Source organism: Homalodisca vitripennis, unplaced genomic scaffold, assembly GCF_021130785.1.
Source record: "Homalodisca vitripennis isolate AUS2020 unplaced genomic scaffold, UT_GWSS_2.1 ScUCBcl_2299;HRSCAF=6911, whole genome shotgun sequence".
Lineage (NCBI taxonomy): Eukaryota > Metazoa > Arthropoda > Insecta > Hemiptera > Cicadellidae > Homalodisca > Homalodisca vitripennis.
The window spans coordinates 47,626-71,384 of NW_025778415.1; the positions used below are offsets into that span (position 1 = coordinate 47,626).

Consider the following 23,759-nt stretch of genomic DNA (forward strand, 5'->3'; position numbering starts at 1 on the left):
TTTAGTCTCAGTAAGGGAACGCTTTTATTTTTGCACTTCACTCAAGTATATTTTAGAATATTGAATTCTTTAGAAACCACTGAAAATCTTGACTTTTAAAATCAGAGATAATACAGATCCAATAAGAGCATCTTTAATCTAGTACCCTGCTCGAGCCTGTTTGGAAACATTAAAAGTAAATTATTAAGACTAGTTTTTAACCACTAGAAAATAGCATACTTACTGTTGTTTAATATTGTTTAGTCCTAAAGAAATAATTGTCAGCTAATTCTAGCCTCTATGGAGAAATTACCTTTTGGAGGCTAAAAATCGTGTAAAAAACTGCAGAAATTACCATACTTTGTCTGACATAAATAATAGTTGCTATGTGTATTGTAGGCAAATGTATGTACCAACTAATATTTCCCACAACCATATTTTTCTGTTGAAACTCATAAAAGTTATAGTATGAAGCAAAATATGACTATTCACATAGTTCAGCGTTTTGCTTGGCTATATGAATGCTCCACCACAGTAATCATGTAAAAGGCAGCGGTAAAAAAATTAACAAATTATACGTCATTCTTAGGAATAGGTATAACAATAATTACAAGGTTTAAATTATAAGCCTCATCCAAGATTTAAAATAATGTATAATACTGTAATTTTATCACACCGTAAATGACAGTGTAAATTACCACAATGGTGAAAAGAATTATGAAGAATAAGAAAATTAGTAATACATGGATATTATCAGCAAGAATCTTTATACAAGTCATGGGATTCCAGGGGATGGACAAATCATGACTGGATCAACAAACAGTTGACGCCTGTCAACCTTGACATGTTTGTTGCTCCTGGCTTGTGTAATAGTGTACTTTTAAAGTGGTGTTCAGGTTTATACAATGATGAATTTCGTTGAAAATAGTACCCTTGGAATTGTTTTAAAATTTTCAAAATAGTTAGTGGATTGTAATTTTGTATAACTATACTTATATTTTTTTATTTTACTAAAACTTTTAAAAGGCACCATTTTGTTAATATTAAAGCAAATTATGCGGTTATTTTCTTAAGATTTTCTATTACTTGTCATAAATTATGTGCAAAGTTTGGTATCTGTACTGTTACTAGTTCTAAAGATATAAATTTTATTTAAAAAAATATCGGCTAGTGGCTAAACAACACATTTCCCGACGTATGATTTCCCAGCTCTTGATTTGTAACATGCATTTGACTTAATGAATTTTGATATGTTTTTGACTTAAGCTTCATTACTACGACTTTGATCAGGTTTCATCAAGGTGGTTTCGCTCTTATCTGATTGACAGAACTCGGGTAACCAGAGTGAATGATCATCTTTCGGGGATTGCTTCCAAAGAGTTGGTGTTCCTCAGAGTAGCTGCATAGGTCTTATTATGCTTCTGTTTTATACTGGGGATATTAATCTTGAGCTATCATTTTGTTCCTTATACTCCTACGCTGATGGGATTCAGCTTGTGTTGTGACATATCCTCCATCAGGACCGGATTTAAGCATAGGTGATATAGGCGCACACATAGGGGTCCGCACCTTAATTATACTTACAAAATAATGTCACTGGTCATGTTTTACTATCGTACATAGTACACTGTACCTACATACTTCATACAAGACGGTGATTGTGAATGTACAGGGCTAGTGTATGGTGTGACATTGAAGTGGTCACACCAACTACTTTCTTTTGCAATATCTGGGGAAGTTGTAAACACAATAGGAAGACAAGTGTTTGATGAGATCATACCTCGAATAAAGTGTAAATATTTCTCAATATCTCTAGATTCAACACCCATTTAAGGTCATGTTGACCAACTCAGTGGTCTTAGGTACTTGGAGCATTTTACACCTGTTCTAAGATTTTAGACATTCATGCCTAAGGAAGGGCACAAAGCAAAGGATGTGTTTAATGGACTGTGTACCTTTTACAAAAAGGGCCTGGACCTCAAGAACTGTTGTAGTCAGTCTTTTGATAACGCCTCTGCAGTGAACGGGAAATATAACAGGTTGCAAGGACTTGTTTTAGGAGGAAACAGTTTAGCAGCATAAATACCTTGCGCTGGACATTCACTGAATTTGGTACTACAAGCTGCAGCCGGTTGTTGTCTTAATGCTGTAAGCTTTTTTGATTTGTCGGATTTCACTGTCTTATACAACAGATACCAGACTCTAACCAAGTGCTTGAAATGAGCAGGAACTGAAAAAAAAACGTTCTTGTACCAAATAGGACAACACAAGATGGTCATGCCAAGCTGATGTTACCACAGCTCTTTTACGAGGATATCAAGAAATAAAGCAGGCACTGATGAAAATGTTAGAAGACATGGAGGATTCAGGGACATCAATGGTGGCTGCTCTGGGTTAAGTTCGAAAAATGAACAAGTTTGAGACAGGGCTGTATGCTGTTTTTTTGAGACGATATTTTGGGTCAAGTAAACAAAATTAGAGAATCTTTCCAAAAATCTGCATGAACACAGCCGCATCATTGTTAAAATCTTTGATAAGCCTGATTCAAAGTAAACGGAAAGGTTTTGAGGTGTATGCGCAGTCAAATTAACCGACTGTCTAGAATATGAAGTTGAAGTTAATAGAAAATAAATGTACGTTTAGCTCCTCTTAATTGTGTACAAACTCTGGAAGTTGACCTAATCCCATTTGATACATTCTGGACCCAAAACTTTATCAAAGTCATAGATAAACTTGAAAGTACACTGACAAAGAGGTTTCAAGCATACAAATTTATTGATTTGAGGTTTGAGTTCCTTAACTAATTGAACAATTTTTAATTATGAGGTGTTAGCATCAAGCAAAATGTTAGTAGACAGCTGCAAGAAAGATCTAGACAAAGAATTGGGCAAAGAAGTTGTATAATTTAAGAATTTTTCCAACCAGTTTCAGAATGAATATGAGAAGAAAACCACATTAGCAAAGATAGGTGGATGTATCAACTTGAGTTGGAAAACCTAATGCTGTTGTGAACTTCCTGTTGTCAAGATAACCTATAATAAACTCTACCATGGCTGTTGTTGTATACTTTCATTTGATGAATCCATGTTGGCTGTTGGTTAGAAGGTTTAACTCCATTAGATGGACCAGAAGTCTTTTTAATACAATCTTTTCCAGTATTTTTGAGAAAGTAGGAATATGAAAGGGGGCGGTAGTTTCCAATTTCGGGGTTTTCCCCTTCTTTAACTTTGAGTATGCTACACTTTAGCTTCTTTAAGAGCAGAGGGAAAAATTCCTGTTTGAAGAGACCTGTTGATGATAGTCAGTGGTGCCAGAGCAGCATCCACTCACTGCTTTACCAGTTAAAAAAAATGAAGTGGCTGCTTGTATGTCAAATCTATTCACCATGCTTTTTTCAACCTAGACGAGACTGGAAGTGCTGGTGATTACATAATCACCATCAATACACATATAATCCACAATCACAATATAATCACAATCATAATCAACATTCATTAAAAGCAATGGAGTGAGTTTTCTTTGTCTTCTTATTGCGAGTGGGTAAATGCAGGATAGAGAAAATAAAGTTTTATTTTTATTAAGGGATTCGAGGTTTTATTAAGATAAAATCAAAACTACCAGCTGACATAACATTTTGAAAACCCCGCGCAAATGCATACGTCATCACTTCCGTAATAACAATAATCGTCTCCCGGCTAAACGTCTATATGACGTCATGATTTGTCGTTTGAGCAGCACAGCCTAATCACAATTTTACCCAGAAACGGGCAAAGTAACGGCGTTGTAATTTTGCATGGTTGTATGTCTTATTAAGATGTTATTTTCTGTAGAAAAGAAAAACAATTTAAAGTTAATAGTTTGAAAATGATAGCGTTTTTTTTTATAATTTTGAAGTAAAATGTCATTAAAAACTGAGTAGAAGAGAAAATATTGTCGAAACATGTAAGATAGATGGTAAAAAAATCAATATTGTAGTATCTTATTTGTTAGAAGTATATAAATAAGTGTTAGGCCTATAAATAATGGAATATATTTGATTTTGCTACATGCTATCCACTTTAGTCAATAAGTATAAAGATACAGATTACACTATATTACAATAAGTATATTATACTATTAGACAGATGCAGATTAGAATATTATATATCTTTCCTCGTTATATTATATACGTTATTATATATGTATTAGTTAATGTCTCTATATTATATCTTTTTTGTTGGTACTTTCATAGGAGAGGAAAACCGGTGACTTCAAATCAGCTGTTGACAGTGATACGTAGCAGACGTTGCATGTGGAATTTTGTAGTTGGAGTTTGATAGATTCAAGATTGTGTGATTGTGTATCAATCTAAATTTTTTCATCATGTTTAACGGTGAAAGTACAACTTCGGTTACATTTTTATTTATTACAAATATATGTTTGTTTAATTTGTATAGTGTTGAATGTTAAATAAAAACTTATTTATCAATAATTGTTATAGAAGTCTGAATGTAACAACACTGTGAGTACTGCCAGAAATTAGGCTAGGCATAGGCCTATCATGTACATAATTACTTTTTCGGAAATTTGACCTAATAACATTTTTTAAATAGAGTTTTACAAAATGGCTTTCCCTGGTAACGGCGTTTACGTAGTCCAGGGGGAAATGTCTATTCTCCTGACAGCAATGAGAAGAGGTGCAAGATGGTCTTCCCATTCTCACCAGGCAAGTATGATAATATTGAATTTAATTAATTATGATTCTGAGGTATCCAGCCATAAAAGTTTAAAAACATCAGACAAAGTTGTTCAAAGTAATCTGATTACTATCTTTCCTTCTTTCATTGTCTTGTAGGTTATGTTTGCTGTTCTGTCATTTTGGCTTTTTACTTTAATTAATTTGATACCACATTAAACGAAGAGGAAAATTTACTGATTTAATTTTTAAATTAATAAGTAAGTAATTATGTTTTGTTATATTCTTTTCTTATGCTAGCCTTTGTAACAAAGCTGTATTTGAAATAAATTTCAAGGCTAGAATTTGCTCAGTTGACCGAAAGGTTAAAAATGTCAATATTCAAGGGGTAATGTCACATAATAATGCCAGGATGAACTCTACTCCTTACTGCTAATATTCATTAATTCAGATGTGGGTTGCAGTATAATAAGCAGCCACTAACACTATCGAATCATCGACATTGATGATTGCCTTAACTACTGGAACCAAAATATCTAACTGAATTATATTATAGGTATTTCAAATTACAGTATCTTCTTCTAAGCGGCGGCGTATTGCCATGTACTTTAGTATCAAGGACCTTTTGGACCTTTTGCATAACCTGTTAGTATACCATGAGGCCAACCAGTTTACGGTTTAAGAAGTTCTACAAACCACCTAGTGATCAGGCCCTCAGGGACATTCACTACCTTCGTCCAGGCTACCAAAACTGGCGTAACGCTCCCTTGGTATTGCAGGACAGTCAAAGAGCTGGTCTTTTACAATTTCCTCCTATCACACATTTTACAGAGTGGTTCCTCAGGTGACCATGTGTCACATAATTAGACACACAACCCAAGAAGACACTTTAGGAAAGGTCAGACACCACCCTGGGGGAAGGCGACTGTAGGACCATTTTGCTCATTTCCCGGATGTAGTCTTCACTTTCATGTTCAGCGTGAACCCATTTTGAGACATCCCCAAAGGATTCATACTTAGAAATACTACAGAATAAATTAGGCCCCATCATGTTGGACACTGAGCCTAAGTTGGCCAGGCCAACAGCACTTACATTCCTCATGGACTAAGAACCCGATAAACAGTTACGTTGTTGATTCTGCTAAGGGAAGAAACAACTTTATATCATTGATATCAATCCCATAAAATTGGAGTGGAACACACAAGAGTCCAACGCCATTAATGCTGCCTAACTGTCTGTGAAACAACCCCTTTATTTAGCCTGTTAGCCTATTTATAAAACAAACAAAACAGTGTAACATTTAGTTTTTTACTATTTTGATGGAGTACTGTGTCTGACAGCTTTTGACACAAGTAACACATGTACATCACCATTGTACTTGTGACCATTACTAAAATACCGTATTCAACAACAATATTAAATACATTAAAAAGAGCTGATAATAATAAATTGTAAACAACTATAATTAGAATGTGTTTGTATTCAATAGTTTAGGTATTTTAATCACTAAATAGGTACCCTGATTCGATTGTGATGGTGGCCACTTATTATACTGCAACCTATATGTGTAACTAAACCTCAGGATAGGGTGCGAAGATGAAAGAAACATCCTTCAGATGCCTTGAGAGTGTACAAATAGGCACAAAACATGCATATGCAATCTAGTTAAGTAGTTCGTGTATTATTAAACCTGCTAGAGACTCACTTGTGATACCAGATTTGAGGGTATATGCATGATATGGGCAAGCATTAGAGTCGTCTTAATTTGATTGATCTCCGAAATGTTCACTGTGGCGTGAGTCAAATGTTCTGTGGTGAGAGATTAGACGCAAAGAGGCTCTTCTGAGAGAGTTCAATAAGATCGTGTCCAATCCCGAATTGCCCGTTACGCGCGACCTTCCTCAGCAAGATAGCCGGCTCAAATCACGCAAGCCATCACTACGAACAGCATCCCAGTTGATAGAGGAGAAACTTTTACGCCTAATGCTAACTGGGCGTCATCCTGGGAATCATTCGATGGACGGAACAAGTTCTTGATATCCGATCCTACGAAAGCAGCGGGTGGCTTGGAAATTCCTCGAAAGGAATGGGTTTTATTGAATCGTTTTCGAACTGGGGTTGGGAGAAGCAATCACTGGAAATTCAAGTGGGGTATTACTGACGACCAGACGTGTGATTGTGGCGCAGACTCTCAGACAATTGAGCACATTGTAAACGACTGCCCTTTGCGATTGTTTTCTGGTGGTCTGGCTGGTCTGAGTGGTTTAGAGGATGGGTCTCTAAACTGGCTCAGTAATTTGGATTTAGCTTTGTGACGGGAGATTTTAATATTATTTTTAATTTATGACTCAAGAACTTTGTTCTTACGTACTTTTTAATAATTGTAATTTTTAATTTATTTATTTATGGATAGCTGCCTTTGTCCCCCATACGATATATATATATGTGGTGAGAGACTCATAGGAGACTTTTAGAATCCTATAGGATTTCACCAAACCTACTCTATTATGTCAAACATATATTTAAAGAAATTGTTACTGATTAAATTGGTGCTTGAAGTAGAGAAGTATATTTTATAAACAATAAAGTCGTGGTAGCACGTGCAGCACACAAGTTATTTTACTTACACAGTTATTTCTTGTGTGTAGCGAGTTACCTGTGATTCAGACAGGCACAGTTGTTACCCTTGTTGCATTATCAGCCTCCACAATACAGTGTAAAACATTTTATTCTTCATTTTTCAAACCTTTATTCAATAATTAATTATTGGTCACTAGTATAAACAAATTCAACATTTTCCAGTATAATTTTTTATTTTGTGCAAGGCCTTTCTGAATCAAAGATTCCATCATCAGGCACTTCACTTTGATTCAGAAAGGCCTTGCACAAAATAAAAAATTATATTGGAAAATGTTGAATTCGTTTATACTAGTGATAGTACAATAAACCTTTTCTCCAATGCTCCAAGATTCTACATTGGTCTGATTAATATAACATTTGCAGATTGAGCCACAGAGACTCACAGCAGTTAGAAAGTAAACATGGTGCTCCCAAATAGAACACAATTTAATAGTTTTCACAATCTGCCACCATTTTCATCTAGATCACTATAGTGCTGACCTACACTAAACTATTAAACACCAATGTCCACTATCTTCATTTGTCACTGGTGACTCATACCGCACAGATATAATACATGTTTATGAGTCACTGGTGATTCTCCTCACAATACGAGAAAGATGAACGAATTTAACAGCCTAGCTAACATGTTAAATAAAAACAACTATGTCGTCGTGCTGGGAGGGAGTGACTTGTGTAAAGATCACGCTTACGCCTCAAATCAGTAACGAGAGTGTATGCTCTATTAAGGCTGCTAAAGACTCGTTCATGGTACCTGATTCGAGAGAATCGGCCCAAACGTTGAAAATATAATGAAAGTTGAGGAAATTTTTCCAATTTAAAATGACAAGTGTACTCTTGACATTAATTGGTCATTTGACTCATTGGTCAGCTGCAAAAAAAATATGAGTGTCTTGCTGAGGTAGTATAGTCAATTTTGGTCAAATGTGGCAAGTATGTTAAAACATATACTTAAAGTATGTATTCAAGTAAACCTAATGTGTTTTAGGACGAGGAAAATGATATTTTGATCAAAGGATTTGCAGCTTTAAAAGATGTTTTGAACTCTGTTGGTGACTTAAGAGCTCTAGACCCTTTGCATTTTCTAGGTAAGTATTAAAATACGCATCCTTATTTGAAATGACTTATTATACATTTATATTAAGCACTTTGAAAGAAAATTAAAATTATTTGTACAGTATTTTGTTGTATTAAAAAAATGTTCAATCACACAAATTGAACACTGTATAAAAATACAAACAAAGGAAGAAACATGGTCCAATAGCATGAATTATAAACTGTAAATTAAAGTTTTGATATTTAAAAATACTTTTTGTAAGTTGTTGATTTTGAAATAAAAATAATATAATACAATTTTAAATTTGGGTAAATTTACTAGATAAGGATTTAATAAGGAGTCAAGTGGAATACAATAATTTAGTAAATGTTAAGTCCATATAATTTTTTAGATTTTATTATGAGCTGATATCCCAATTCATAATTCCATTATATATATATATATATATCTATATATATAAAAGAAAGTCGTGTTAGTTACACTATTTATAAGTCAAGAACGGCTGAACCGATTTGGCTGAAAATTGGTAGGGAGATAGCTAAGAAGTGGGAGAAAGACATAGGTTACTTTTTATCCCGTTCCCGATTCAGGATTCCGTCCCACTGGTCTCTAAAAGTTACAGAAATACCCGTAAGAAATGCATTGCAGCAAACATATGTTATTAAGTGACAGAGCCTTTTAAAATTTAATCAGCTGTTCTTTGTAAACATATATAATGCGACAAAAGAAATATAAGTTTATATCATTTAATTACTATTTTAAATTTCTTTACACTTATAGTTTGAAAGCATAGAGTAAGCTTAAGAGAAACAGCAAATTTTGTTTCAACTGTTTCTGCAATCATTGTTCTACATAGACTTTACTATCCAGATAATACAATTCAAATTTGACGTAAAAATTCACCTTTAACTGCAATATTTATCTAATATAAACCATACTCGTGCTTGATCAGAAGAGCATTGCAGATATCAAAATTACTATCTTACGTTGGCTACAAATATAAAGAATGTTATAAAACCAACCTTAGTTGTTTTTTTTGGTTTTTTTGACAGAAGTATGGTTCTCAAAACTCTGTGTGTACATATTCTCTCAATCGAGACAACAAAGCAAGCTCAATCATGGCATCGGAGATATAACTAATTTGATCCAGAAGTGATACACGCGCAAAGCCTAAAATAAAAACCATACGCAATTTCGCTTAACATCTGAAGCTCATAATCATTAAACTGTAATAATATGTACCTAAAATATGCCTATTTTCCTTTCAAAATTACATTGAGCGCCATCATTTACTACATTGTATGTGCGCTAATGAATTCCGACTTTTTGACTCCTGTCCACGATGGTCTAATATAGTTCAATTGTATACAAAAATCTCCATGATATTGGAGAAAAACTCCAGTTATTTCACAGGTGCATATTGAGACTGTTTTAAAATTTAAATCTTAAATAGATTATGAGCTTGGAGTATCTTTCAGTGACTATCATTTATCTCAGATGGGTAATAACGACGATCAAAAGAAATATGCCTCCTATGTCCCAATTTTTCTGTAGGAAATGTGCGAAGCCGTGGGTATTTGGTTGTAATTGGTATTTCATTGAAAATGAAGAGTTTTCGTTAAAAATACTACAAAATTTATTGACGAACTAGCTGTTGGCCGCAGCCAATCGCGCATAATTGCTTTTAATAAGTAATATGAGGACTTCGGTTCTTAAGATTTGCTTGCGAAGCCGTGGGTAACAGCTAGTATATACATATATAAATTTATGTAATATAAGAAGACCTTATCAAATATGCACAAAATGCAGTTTTTTTATAACATATTTAATTTTAGGTGACTTTTATAAAGTATCATCTTCTTGGATTACTATCTCTTTTTAAAGTTTTCTATTCTATAAATGACTATAAAGGGAATAAACGTAACTTTATGATGTCTTTCACTGATCTCTAAAAATGACCAGACACACTATGTTAAATCGTGAGTTCCTATTATTTTCTAGAGCGTTATGAATTTTGGAATATATATTAATATCTGATACTATAAATTTTTGCCGGACGTTTATAAATGATCTGCTAAGTTAACAATCCAAAATATAAAGTTTTAACTAATTTAGTTCCTGAAAGTAAACTTAAGTATTCTATATATTTATTACATAATATCAATTTCATTTTTCAATTACTTAAATTTATTTTAGATCCATTTCTTGAAGTAATCAAGTCAGAAGAAACAACAGGACCTGTGACAAGTTTGGCACTTTCTTCAATCAGCAAGTTTTTATCATATGGACTTATCGGTGAGTACGATGTTGTGTTGTAGGAATGTGTTAGTAAAGTAAACCTAGTTTCAACATACATTACTTATGGAAGCTATCGTTAACAGAACCAGGAGGGAAGTCGGTGCCGGCTGCTGTGGAAAGGATTGCAGACGCTGTGACGCACGCAAGGTTTGTGGGCACCGACCAGGCCAGCGATGGCGTGGTGCTCATGAAGATTCTGCAGGTACACCTCTGTGACTTATCTTCTTGTGTTTGTGCCAATATATCTCTAAGTCGTGTATTATGAATGTGGGTATTTTATTCTAATAATTTTCTCATAACAAATGTTTGTCATTAAACTTTTTTCTGCTTAGTTATATGGATAGAAGTATATAATTCTTATTCCTTGCCAAGCGGTTGAGAAAAACTTGGATGTGAAGTAATTTTCAATTCGAATAACAATTTTTGCGATAATTTTTCTTTATTTATTACTTGAATATAAAAAATTCCACCTGGAAGGAAATTTGGATTTTAGTATCAGTTGATGGTTTCACTCTTTTTTGAAGGATGTGTAATGGTTCATTATTACTACCTTAACTGTAACAATTTTCTATTTTGTTCTGATTATGTTCTCTGGAATGTACACCGAGGGGCATGTCATCTCCAAGAACAATACTAAAACAGTGACCTGTCTTTTTATAGGGACATAAAACTATTACACGTTATAGCTACAAAAATTAGATTTCTCTTCTTAGAATATAGTTATGGTACAAACTTGAAAAGTACTTTACTGTACTTAAAAACAATCAGTTGAACAATAACGATCCTAATAACCTGATACAAGTTTTCTATTTTCAGGTTTTAAGGACGTTAATTCTGTCTCCCATCGGTATAATGCTGACCAACGATAGCGTGTGTGAAATAATGCTCAGCTGTCTCAGAATTTGTTTTGAAACCCGTTTAAGTGGTAAGAATATTTCACATAAATCCTGTTTTAGTTTTAAATTTTAGTTTTTAGTTTAAAATTACATTCAGTTAATTGTGGGATTTGATTTTATAAATACAGATAAAAGTTAAAAAGGTTGATGTGCGTCATCCTCGAGATATTAAATAATCTATTAATGTGTCCTAATGCTTCATCATGGCTCATTTGCTCTTCTTACACTTCCTCATTCTCCAACTCACTTTCCTCTGAAACAATAACTTTGGATTGCTCACTTTAACAGATGTGCTCTTCTATAAATAAACCCTCCTCACACAGTTGGTTGCATCTGTTTTGTCAATCGATAAATGCATGTGCCTATATTGTGCTGTATTGGACAGTATTGCACTTTAATCTTCTATAATTTCTGATGAGTGTTGTAATAAATTATTAGTATTAGCTCACAACGTTGAGAATTTTTTTACTACCCCTGTACTTTGGTATAAACTAATAATACGGTTAGCCATTAAACTTGCTATTAAATAATTACATTGTAAATGGGATATATATTTAGTACTGGACAATAACTGAATTTATACCTTATAAACTGTCTTTTGTTCCTAATTATGGCTCATTGGGGCATCAACCTAAACCATGCCTACAAAAGCATGGTACTTATACTGGTCTAAATTATTTCTGTACAAACTTCTCCTGTGACTATGTAGCAAAACACAATCCTTATTACTTACCTACCTTCTTTCTGAAGCCTGATATACAGAGTAGTCAACAGCATAAAATTAATAATTTCTAAGCTGCTGAATAGTCACTGAAAGGTTCGATGTCAGTGGGTTAGCAGCTGACATAAAGGGCAGTGGCTGTCTTTTCAAACATCTAGTAATAATAAATGTATTTATTTTCTCATTCTGCTACAAAACATACATCAAATAAATGAAAAAACTTACATAATTAGGAATCATAAACAATATAATTACACCTGCCAAGGTTGAAATAAATTCACTAAATGAAAACTTATACAGTACATGTATTTAGATTTTTAAAAATAAGATGATGTAACTTAATACAACTTCTTTCAGTCCCCTTACATATCATTATAAAAAATTGTAAATATACTGACTTTTGTAAATAGCAAAAGAGAAAATTTAGGGCCTCCGTGGCACTTGGCTTGTTTGGAGGTTCCAATTATTTAACATTAAAATTATTTTACAGCGTCCAGATGGTGAAAGAATGAATTTTTCAATTAATCTTTTTCACCCAATGTTTTTTTTTACTATCAGTGTCAAAGGTCTTCGAGTGACTTTTACATGGTTAACTTGTGCACTTTTTGGAAAACAATAACTTACTGTAAAAAGTCAGTTTGGCTTTGGACCTAAGAAGAGCACTGTTGGAGCTGTTATACAAGTAATAATCAACTCCTATGAAGGTATTGAGAACCATTCTAGTGTAGTTTCTTAGATCCTATGATATGTCCAAGGCCTTTGACACTGTGGACCACAGCATCTTAGTGAATAAGTTACCTTATTACTTTTGCAGGAATTCTGTTAAAATCATATTTAGAAAATAGATGTAAAAATGTGTTTCTAAACAGAAACTTTTCTAGCACTCTGTATGTACGCCATGGAGTTCCACAAGGTTCCATTTTGGGGCCAATGCTTTTTGTCCTGTATATCAACGACCTTCCGTATAATTTGCAAAGTAACAGTATAAAGACCTTTTTGTTTGCAGATAACTTAGGAATGTTTATACAAGATAAATGTGTAGATAACACAAATGCCATTTTAACAGACAGCTCTGAGACCATTCTTGATTGGTGCAGTGCCAAAAAAACTCAATCTAAACTCTCAAAAAACACAAGATCTTACTTTAAATCTTTTCAAATCGAGAGGGCTGTGATCCTACTCTCAAGTTTCTTGCAATATTTTTGCAGAGTGATTTAAAATGGCAACATCAAATCTATTATGTGGCAACAAAGATTTCAAAAGGCATATTCTTGATAAGGCATTCTTTCTCTCCCATCCCTGTATGTTTTCTTTTACATTAACAAAAAAATAAACATGTATTTAAAGGGTTGATGAAGTTTTAAAATGTATTTGTATTTAATAATTATAGGCTAGTGTGGATTGTTGTTATCCTTTAACTGATGACGTTATACACTTGTGTGTTCTGACAATAAATGATTGATTGATCTTTGCTTGCTTAGTGCATGAGGAATTATTGAAATCGAAATAAGTAATAGAAAAGATAGTGAGGAAAAAAAAAATTCTAAAGCCTCTTTAAATCTTACATAACTTAAAAATCCTCATCATCATAGTAGTATTTTTTCATTTCAAGCACTAAATTAATGTAATTTAGGAAGAATAATTATTATGTTAAAATAAAACACATTTTATTTTAATAGTATTATATAATAGTATTATTTTAATAGGATTCTATAGACAGTATATTAATTTTGCACTAACACATTTCAAAGTAAAATTTATTTATATTCTCAGATTTTCTCATTTATTTTGAATACATTTTGATATTTTAGGACTTTTGAACTGGTCCTTTGTGATTAAACTAGAGTTTGAGTAGTGTGCGATGAATGTTAAATAGTTATTTATAACATTAATTGCAGAGCTATTTACGGCGGTGTGTGCTGAACACTATCTCAAGGATATGGTCCAGCTGCTGTTCACAAGACTGCCATACTTCTCAGAAGATCTCAGGAAACCAATAAACATGAAGGTTTGTTACTGTTACCATAACTTAAACAGTAATTATGTGACATGGTCACATTTATCTTGATTACTAAAGATTTAATGTAATAATGCTATAATAGAATTTCAATCTCGATGGCCACCCACACAACCAGGAACTTGGGAATATGCTGAAAGTTTCAACGCATTGGAGAAAACCTGAGAATGAGCCAGGAATCTCCCTGTAGAGCTGGGACAATCTTAAATACAATTTTTCTGTCTGTAGAAACTTATGAAATTGACGCATAATTTAAACTTGAGGTTTGGAAATAATGTGACAGCTCCTGAATCAGGAGTTTTTTTTTGTCCTGAGGGAAAAGGACAGTTTGTCCCCGCACTTAGTCCTAAAAGGACCTTTGTGCCTCCCTTACTTAAATTTGTGTCCTCAAAGTCTAAGGCTTTTTGCAGAAGCCGATCAGATTTGAGGGTTCTTGTTCTCTGATGTCCTTGGGGCTGAGGAGATATGCTCCCAGGAATCTTTTCCGAGTTTCTAAGATGGCAGGACAATCTAACCAAATATGCTCTGCTGATTCCTCCTCTTCTCCACAGAGTCTACATTCGTCAGTCTGGCTAAGCCCCACCCTCATAAGATTAGGGGGCCATGTCCTGTCAACATCCCCAATATCAGTCTTATATTCTCCTTATTCTGATTCAAAAGAGCTGCCCACCTTTTAACTTAAGGAGAAATAAACATTTTGGATAGTCTTAATCCTGAGGCTCTACTCTAATTAATGTTTCTTATCCTCTTCCCAATCTTTGACAAGAGCTTTGCTGTTGGAGAAAGCTATCCCACAACCTGGCTCAGGCCCCACCATTATGGACTCCGCTCCCTTTTTGAGGAGGATGTCTGCTTTTTCATTTCCATGAATGCCCTCATGACTCGGCACCAGGAGCTGATTAATCCTAAACATTGTATTTTACGCAGCGTGATCCGCGAAACTGTGAATGAAAATCAAATGACGTATAGGTGATAAAGTTGCCGAATTGTTAACAGAGTGCCTGGATAGCATGTGGTTACTACAGTGTGTGGTGTGTGTGATATACAATGTGTATGAGAGTTTCACCTGATGCCGGTTGATCCAAGGTTGCCTCCACTGGTGTAGTAGAGTTTATCTTGGTTAGTTATACCTCTATGTCACTTTAAAAACCCCTGTTATCTAACAATCTGCCAAACGATTATAATCGGCCGACCCATCATCTCAGTTTGATCTGTAAATGATTGCTTCTCAGACACGTTCGGAGTGATCATCGGATTAAATAGATTTAAATAAATAAAGAGAGGTTATGTTTTAATACTACATCCATATCAAACCTCGACTGAACTAGTATTGTCACCAGTCTGCAGATGGCTGAATTCCTCACACAGTCAGTTTTCATCATTATATCGGCATTGATTGGCTGCTGGCTGGAAATCCCATCAAGTATGTCTTGCTACGGTCCCCACGTTGCTGTGCCTATTCTGCTACGATCCACTTTGGTCGCCCTTCTGCTACGGTCCAGTCCCCAGTTGGCTGTACGATTTTGCTACGTTCCAGGCCCCCGTTTGTTGTCCCAATTTTCTCACAATCGGTATTCAAAGTGTGCTGCCCCTCATTGGTTGTGCGACTTGCTTCGTGTTGGCTAACTCATATTGTTCCAAGTTGATATTTAAATAACGATCAAACTTCAATGTCTGTGGTGTTGTTGAAAGTGTAGTTTGTATTAATGAAAGTAGGCTACACGTTATATATACCACTAGCACTGGGTCTATATTATCTCAGGTTTTTTAAGTAGGTTGAATAATGGTCCAAACTTAATACTACTCTCTTTTGAAAGTTCTGATCAATATGATTGTTTATATCATAATAAAGTTCACAAAATATTCACTGTTCTTACAAATCACTTTGAATCAAATAAGTTTTGAAAGTAATATTCTTTAATTTAAAGTTTATTATCTTACTTACCACATTTCTTTGTAGATGGGATACTCAATGAAAGACAAAGCAAATGACTTTGACGTCAATTTATTTTATATTATACTGTCTAATTCTACTCACTTTGCTTTGATTTTTGTTCACTAACACAACATCCCATCCCTTATTACAACTTCAATGCACTATTGTACAGTTTCAAATTTCATCTATACGCGTAGATGTCCTTACTGCTTCAAGTCCAGACAGAGAAGAAGGATTCTCCGTATAAAAACTACGCATACCGGTTCACACAATGTTCATATCCCCTCTCCCGTTCAAATCAGCGTCTTCACGATTAAATATAATTTGATTCTTTTCTTATAATTGTCAAAATTTATCACGTTCACTATAATTGATCAATTTAAGTCTTTCTATTTTCTTTTATTATTTTTTTAAAGCTTTTTTATTTAAATTTTTAGCAACATGTGCTTTTCTGACGTCATCAATACGCAAGTCATTTTATCCCACAATTGGCTTTTCTGCGTAATTTTATTTAGTACTTTTGTAAAACACGAATTTTGGTAATGTATAACTCATTTTAATTTATTAAATTTGTTCCCGTATAAAGTTTAATATATTTCTCCGTTATTAATTAAATAAATCTCAATTCCGACAACATGTGATTCACTGACGTCACAGTCTGCCGATTCACTGACGTCACAGTCTGCCAATTCCCAGCGAATATTCAAATGTCATAATTTGACCTGTCACAGTCTATGATCAACTTTCATCTAAACAACTTTCATGCACATGTGGCTGAATTATTTGAACTGTTCAAACCAAATCGTGCAACCGAAACGTTACTTGCATGAAGGAGCTTATGTTGTGGCAGTGTAGTCCATGGCAATCTAGTGAACAAGTTGTAACCTGAACCACAGCCTTTGTTGTATTTATTTATTTTGTAGCTGACAGATGTAGTTGTCAAAATAAATGTGTTTTTTGTGTTGACGTGATTTTATTCTTGCGTAAAGGTATCATCTTAAGGCAAACACAAATATTTAAGAACCATTAGTTGTTTATGTTAATTATGATCACATTCTGGGGGCAGCAGTGGAATGTACAGTTCGGTATTGGTGTTTACTTATTATACAGACTGTAACTGCACTTCGTTAAACTCCATGCAGATAACTTTCAGATCTTTTGGTCATATATCATTTGGCAGTCATATTCAGAGCCATGATACTTCAAAGACATAATTGAGTGTATTTACAAAAAAAGTTAACAAAAATGTAATGTCTTAAAAATGTTTTAACCTAGATAGATAAAATATTCCTGAAGATATCTTAGCCATACATTTAAATAACATGCAAATTCCCCAAAGTATTTTTTTCTGTTTTCAGCCCTAAACATTGTATACAATCAACTCCATTTATTATTTTAGAATTTATTTTTGGATTTATTGGAAATGTGTTTCATGAATACTAAATGTCACAATTTCCCAACAGTTGCTTATCTTAAAGTATTTAGTTAATCTATTTAAATCAGCTTCGATGTTTGCCTTTGCTGAATAATCAGACGTTGTAAGTTTTGTAGCATCTGCATAAAGATATATTTGCTTAATGTTTGTCAGTTTTGGTAGATTTCCTGGAGATCACAATATGAAGAATTATTGTTACTTCTTTTGTATAATCATACATGAAGGCATGTGAGTGGCAATTTAAGTTCTATTGTTTTGTATTTTAAGAAACTGAAGATGCGATCTGGAAGTATTGACCAGTCAAGAGGAAAACGCAAGATGAAATCATCAGTTAGAAAAAATAGTCGATCTATGAACAGCAAGGTGGAAGACAAGGAAAAACCACCACAAACACTACTTACATCAGGTAATGTAAATTTGAAAATGTTTGTATTTATAAATTTATTCACTATTCATTTCTTGACTGTTTCTTTCTGTGTTGATAACTAAAGTATACAACAGAAAGTATTGAGAGATTTGTCTACTGGTTGAATGCAATAAACCTTTTCAAAATATCTCCTGGAAAAGTTCTATTTTGAGTGTACAATTATTACCTTGTACAGTACTAGTACCATCATCATCTCAGGAAATGTATATTTTCTTTACTGTTGTGCTTATGTGCTCTTTTAAACACTTTCACTGCCGACAACGTCATTTGACATCGTGCATGGATTTCTATAGACTGCCGATGTCTTTTTATGGCACCGACTTTAACAGTAATAAAAATGCATTTAAACATATTTGGACTTTGGCATTGATTGTTATTCGCTATTACCACGTTTTTATTTCTTTCTCTATGGATTATGATCTATAAAGTGCTGTTGGCAGTCATCTGGAATATCGGAAAAATTGATTTGTTTACAAACTCGTCGCATCGCGTTGTTTGTTGTCATTCTGCTAATTCGTCGTCTGCTTTGTTATTGATTTGCTTGCTATTACTTTAGTTATCAACAATTGTTTTGTGAGTAAATACAATGGATGGTGGCAGTATTGAAGACAATCAAGTGCTAGAAGAGTTATTCAGATTTTCAAGTGACAGTTAAAGTGATATTATTTCCAAGATGACACAGATAATAAGATTTTACTACCGATTGACTTGTTGACATAGTTTTTTTTACTCAAATAACAAATATATGCAAAATATTAATAAACAATGTAATTCTTGTGTTTTGTAAGTAATTGGTTACTACAGAATTTTATAGTTTATTGATTATATTTAGCTTTTGATGAAGATTTTGGTGATGACCCTAAAACAAGTGGGTTAGGCCTCCACACTTACAAAATATTTAAACATAAGTGGATATCAATTGTAAATATGTGTAGCTATAGTGACAGTAATTACAATACAAAATACAGGAAATAATAATGAGGAATATGTTTTTTGTTGTAGTACATAGTGATGTTTTTGGAATCTTTTTTATTTTTTACAAAAAAACGTGATTTTCTAAAGTTTAAAACAACAGTTTCTGTATAAAAATATGTATTTATGCATGAGCATTTATGTAGAAAAAGAAGAATTCAGCTTTAAAACATTTAAGTTCCATGGTTTTCTTATAATTGGTCAAAAAATTATATTTATTTAAAAATCATTAAAACGGATGGCAGTTGTCAAAATTAGGAGGTGGCAGTGAAAATGTTAACAAAAAAATACTCGTAACATAAAATCTGTTTTAAACGGTCAGATTAAGATTAAAAAGGAAATCGAATAATTGAGTAGAAGAGCTTAAATATCAGATCTTGAAACTAGTGAATCCGATTCTATGTGTTACATAGAGGTGTCAATTTCAAATGTTATTGCCGTTAAGTTGGTGTATGTTTAAGGGATGATCTATGTAAGTATTGTTACTGGAGAAGCTTCATGATTTTGATCTCCTTTATAGGATGTTTGTACTGTTATTTGGGTTATTTAAGAGTTCAATGGTGTTCGGGATCAACGTGAATTGCTAAGGAAATTTAAATTAGTTCTACACATACTTATACTTGTTTGAGCTTTGCCTATAGTTTTAACATGGTTGTTGTTCTGAAGGCTCCTCGAGTCAGGAAAATATCAACAAGGTGTTGTCTACTTCTCAGCATCTAGCCACCACTCCTATAGATTCGAATGGCAGTGTTGTGGATGTTCAAGTTATCACACAAGATTCCATAGCTCCTCAGTCAAATTCTAGCGGTAAGGAAATAACTCATATAATTTAATAAATAATTGTTATACACAGATGTTGATTTTGTAATATTAAGTGGTTGATTCGACTTATAAATACTGGAAAAGTCTCTCTTATCAGACATGACACAATCTGTGAACATGTAAAATAATAAAGAGAACTAAGGTACAATAAAAAGAGTTATAATTTTATGTATTAATAGTACAACATTATTTTGTACTATTTAAATAGTTTAATATAAGTTTTTATTGTGTACACTGAATTTGGTTAAGACATTTAGCTGAAGTTTCAGCAGGAAAAACACAATCAATCCAAATCCAAGATACTGGTTAAAAAAATACTATAATTACAGTTACAAAATGTTTGGTTGTGGTACAATTAATGGCAATACAAACTAACCTTGTTGTGCATTTTTTTACAGACACAACTGTGATGATAAAATAGAAGTTACAAATAGTTGCAATAGAATAGTTTTTTTAATTTAAACTCCTATTTTACTTGTTTATTTTATTGTTCTAATTCCAGGCTAGTTAGTTACTTTCATATTATTATTTTTAATATTAAGTTTTTTTTAATTTCACAGTTTCATGAAATCTGTGCGAATCTTTGATTTTGTTTATTCTAATAATTTAATTTATAGTGCAATCTCGCTAATCCGGCAGTATATCGGGATTGGTAGTGTCGGATTACCGAAATTGCCGGATTAATGGATGTATGGGTAAAAACGTACGAAAAACATACAAATGTACATTGAAATTTATTAGAAACCAGTTAAAGTATAGTTTTAACATATGTAGAACGCAAAAGTACAATTGGAAAATAACTAAATACACAATAAAACGTAATAAACAAACAGTTACAGTATGCCTAATCTGCGGGCCGGTGAGTCATCCGTGCTTGCAGTGACATGAACCGAAGGGCATTGACCCGACCCGTCATCGCTCGCACAGTGCCGGATTACTGGACGTGCCGTATTAGCGCATGGTCGGATTATAGAGACTGCACTGTACATAATATCTTTTTTATATAAACACAAGGGAAAACAGGCAGTAAGTTAAGTTTGAATTGAAATAAAGAAGAATTTGTGTGTTTGGTGATCTTAAAGTTATAAATATACTACAGCAAAAATTATAAACAACTGTTAGGACACAAGCTGTTCAGAAAGTACTAGTCAGTGTAGTTTTGTTGATATCGTATCAAGTCTTTGTATGATAATTCACTTTAAATATATTGATTGTTAGTGTTGTTTGAATAGAGATTTCTCATTACAAATCAAACTTCAGTCTTTTGTAGAGATGTTACAGTATAATTTTGTTTAAAAAGTAAAGATTTTTACAAATTGTTTTTTTTTTCAGAAGCGGTTAGTTTACAGTACCTGATCATCACACTTCTAGTCAATTAAAATTTGATTTACAAGAGTTTTGATAGTAAAATGTTTGTATTTTTTACTTTCGTGTTTAGACGTTAAACATTTTCATTTTTATTGTTTGACAAAGTGGATACCAAACTCCGAAACTCAAGTAATCAAATGTTAATTGAAAAGAAGTGTGATGATCAGGTACTCTAACATTATTTAATTAATTTGTTTTTACTTTATTTCATATATAAAGAGTTTATAAATAGTACACTGATTGTAAATAAAAAACTTATTTTGTAACTGTTTAGAATCGAAAACAGAGGTTGCCACAACACAAGAAACCAGAAACATTACCAACATCACCAGTTGAAGAAACTGTCAACAACGAATCTTGGAACGAGTGACACAACCAATGCTGATGAGGTAATGATGCTGTCGTAATAAGTATCAAGGCATATTACCAAATATACAGCATATAAATTTGTCTCCATTTTTGTAATAAATTTTGTTAGATTCAGTTTGCTAAATATGTTTTTACGTCTATAAAAATAGTTTAATAAATTACATTTTTAGCTCTAGCAAGACTTAGATTAGTATTGTGTACGTCGCCGAGACAAGACACTCATTGTTTACACACAGTGACCGCGACCGTCAGCAATGCATCTAGTCATAGGTATCGCCAACCTTTCATACTGCCTGTATGATAATTGCAATACCTTTCCCAAAGTTATCAGTAGAGTTTCAAACATAAGTTTCTTACTACTACACCCAATAATTGCCTGTTAAATTGTCTTGTCTTACCAACTCCTTCTGGAGCATAAATATTCTTTCCATGTTTATGGTGCTTGTTTCACCCTATGTGCATCAGTAAGTAGCAGAGTTTAGGGTTAAGCATTTTGAAATGAATATTTTCGCTTTTATAGCCAGAGACCAAAAGCCAATAATTTACGTTTTATATGATGAACACAATCTAATTTTTTTGTGGAATCGATAGAGGAATCTCCTCTAAGAAAGGAATTGCTTTTGGGGTCAAAATGGGAGAGTTTTGAAATTGTTAAAAATGCCATATGATATACGAGGGCTATCCGGAAAGTAGATTACATTTTGCTCTGTAGCCGCTAGGGGCGGGACTATCACGGCCATTTTGATGTCAGGGCGTTTCTCCACTCAGTGGCTATCCAGTCATGCTAGTGAGAGGTTACTGTCGCTCCCTGTTGTTTTACAATGGCTGTTTAAAATGTATGATGCAATTGAAAATCCAGTGATAATTTCGGTCAGTTATACTGATTTTGTTGGCTAAGCACAATAAACCAATTGAGACTTATGACCAACTCTATGAAGTTTTTGGGAATGATGTGATTACTGAAGATGGACTGTGTCAGTGGTGCATTAGGTTTAAAAATGGTGGAAGTAATGTGCAGGATGACGAACAAAGTGGATGGCCAAAAATTTGTGACCGATGAAATTGTTTCTAAAGTTGATGAGAAGATTAAAGAAGACCCACCAATTCACAATAACAGAACTCTCACTTAGTTTTCCTCAAATTTCAAGCATTGTCACACGTAATTGTTTCACAGAAGTTAGGTTACTATACATTTTGTGCAAGCTGGGTACCAATAAACCTTAACAGAAACCCATCTAAATCAGTGTATGGATGCGTCATTTAACTTTTTGGACACTTAAAAAAAAGATGGTGACTTGCTGCTCGATTAAATCATTACAGGAGACAAGACTTTTGTAAAACACTTGAATTGTGAAACCAAATTAGTGGGAGCGCTTTGATGACAATGTGGAACTGCGGGGAGGGTGAGACTACCTGGTTGAGGTCTCTGGTCTGGTTGATGAATTCTTTATTTTGCCTATCCTGGTGTAAAGAGTGGACCATTGGTCTAAACCAGGGCAGGTTAAATAAAGAATTTATCAATTTATCAGGTGGCAGAATTTTATAATGCTGGAAATTCAATACTAGGTCACCGCTATGATAAGTGCCCTCAATTTTTATGGTGACTATGTTGAAAAATAGTATTTTAGTGTCATTTTCAAGTGTACATAATGTAATGTTTTCTTGTACTTTTATATCAAAACGTAATCTACTTTCTGGATAGCCCTCATATTTAAAACCTACCATCAAAACACAAAAAATATTTGTCAGCATCTGCCAATGAGGTAAAAAATAAATAATTGATAGAAACTACTCTTGTTGGAACAACTATTCTGATAATGTTCTCAGACACAGCAAGCAGAGCTGTCAGTTCCTGCCATAGATGCCTTTCAGACGCAGGGTGAGGTAGATGTGAGCGTGGACATGGATGTCAGCGCAGTAAGCGGAGACAGTGATGTGCCTCCTGCACCTGACAGTACTGACGTGTCCGCTGTACAGTCCCCCGTGTCGTCAGACACACACGAGTGGTATAACTCACAAGGCGTGCGATTTACACCTCAAGAGGAAGGTGAGCTGTTAGGGAAAGATTTTTGTTGCACTTAAAAAATATAAATGTTTCAGAAAGGTTTTGAAGATATTCAATGTTTATGAAATGTAGCTTCAAACA

General features: G+C 33.6%; 2 protein-coding genes across 2 annotated transcripts; both read left to right on the plus strand.

Moving 5' to 3' along the window:
* Positions 1-4,264: 4,264 nt before the first annotated feature.
* LOC124371941 (Golgi-specific brefeldin A-resistance guanine nucleotide exchange factor 1-like) lies at positions 4,265-12,771 on the plus strand. The gene is made up of 6 exons (XM_046830311.1): positions 4,265-4,684; positions 8,284-8,383; positions 10,549-10,647; positions 10,734-10,852; positions 11,467-11,575; positions 12,758-12,771. Exons 1-6 carry the CDS (start codon positions 4,583-4,585, stop codon positions 12,769-12,771), a joined length of 543 nt encoding a protein of 180 aa, XP_046686267.1. The 5' UTR covers positions 4,265-4,582.
* A 1,417-nt stretch (positions 12,772-14,188) lies between these two features.
* LOC124371943 (Golgi-specific brefeldin A-resistance guanine nucleotide exchange factor 1-like) lies at positions 14,189-23,678 on the plus strand. The gene is made up of 5 exons (XM_046830313.1): positions 14,189-14,275; positions 17,923-18,061; positions 19,721-19,861; positions 21,519-21,633; positions 23,441-23,678. Exons 1-4 carry the CDS (start codon positions 14,207-14,209, stop codon positions 21,578-21,580), a joined length of 411 nt encoding a protein of 136 aa, XP_046686269.1. The 5' UTR covers positions 14,189-14,206; the 3' UTR covers positions 21,581-21,633; positions 23,441-23,678.
* The last annotated feature ends 81 nt before the right edge of the window (positions 23,679-23,759 follow it).

Bases quoted from the DNA above. Each gene is read 5' to 3' on its own strand.
- LOC124371943 (XM_046830313.1), top strand. From the start codon at position 14,207: ATGGTCCAGCTGCTGTTCACAAGACTGCCATACTTCTCAGAAGATCTC. The intron at 14,276-17,922 runs GTTTGTTACTGT...TTGTATTTTAAG, and splicing joins GGAAACCAATAAACATGAAG to AAACTGAAGATGCGATCTGG. The intron at 18,062-19,720 runs GTAATGTAAATT...GTTGTTCTGAAG, and splicing joins ACAAACACTACTTACATCAG to GCTCCTCGAGTCAGGAAAAT.
- LOC124371941 (XM_046830311.1), top strand. From the start codon at position 4,583: ATGGCTTTCCCTGGTAACGGCGTTTACGTAGTCCAGGGGGAAATGTCT. The intron at 4,685-8,283 runs GCAAGTATGATA...AATGTGTTTTAG, and splicing joins GGTCTTCCCATTCTCACCAG to GACGAGGAAAATGATATTTT. The intron at 8,384-10,548 runs GTAAGTATTAAA...AATTTATTTTAG, and splicing joins AGACCCTTTGCATTTTCTAG to ATCCATTTCTTGAAGTAATC.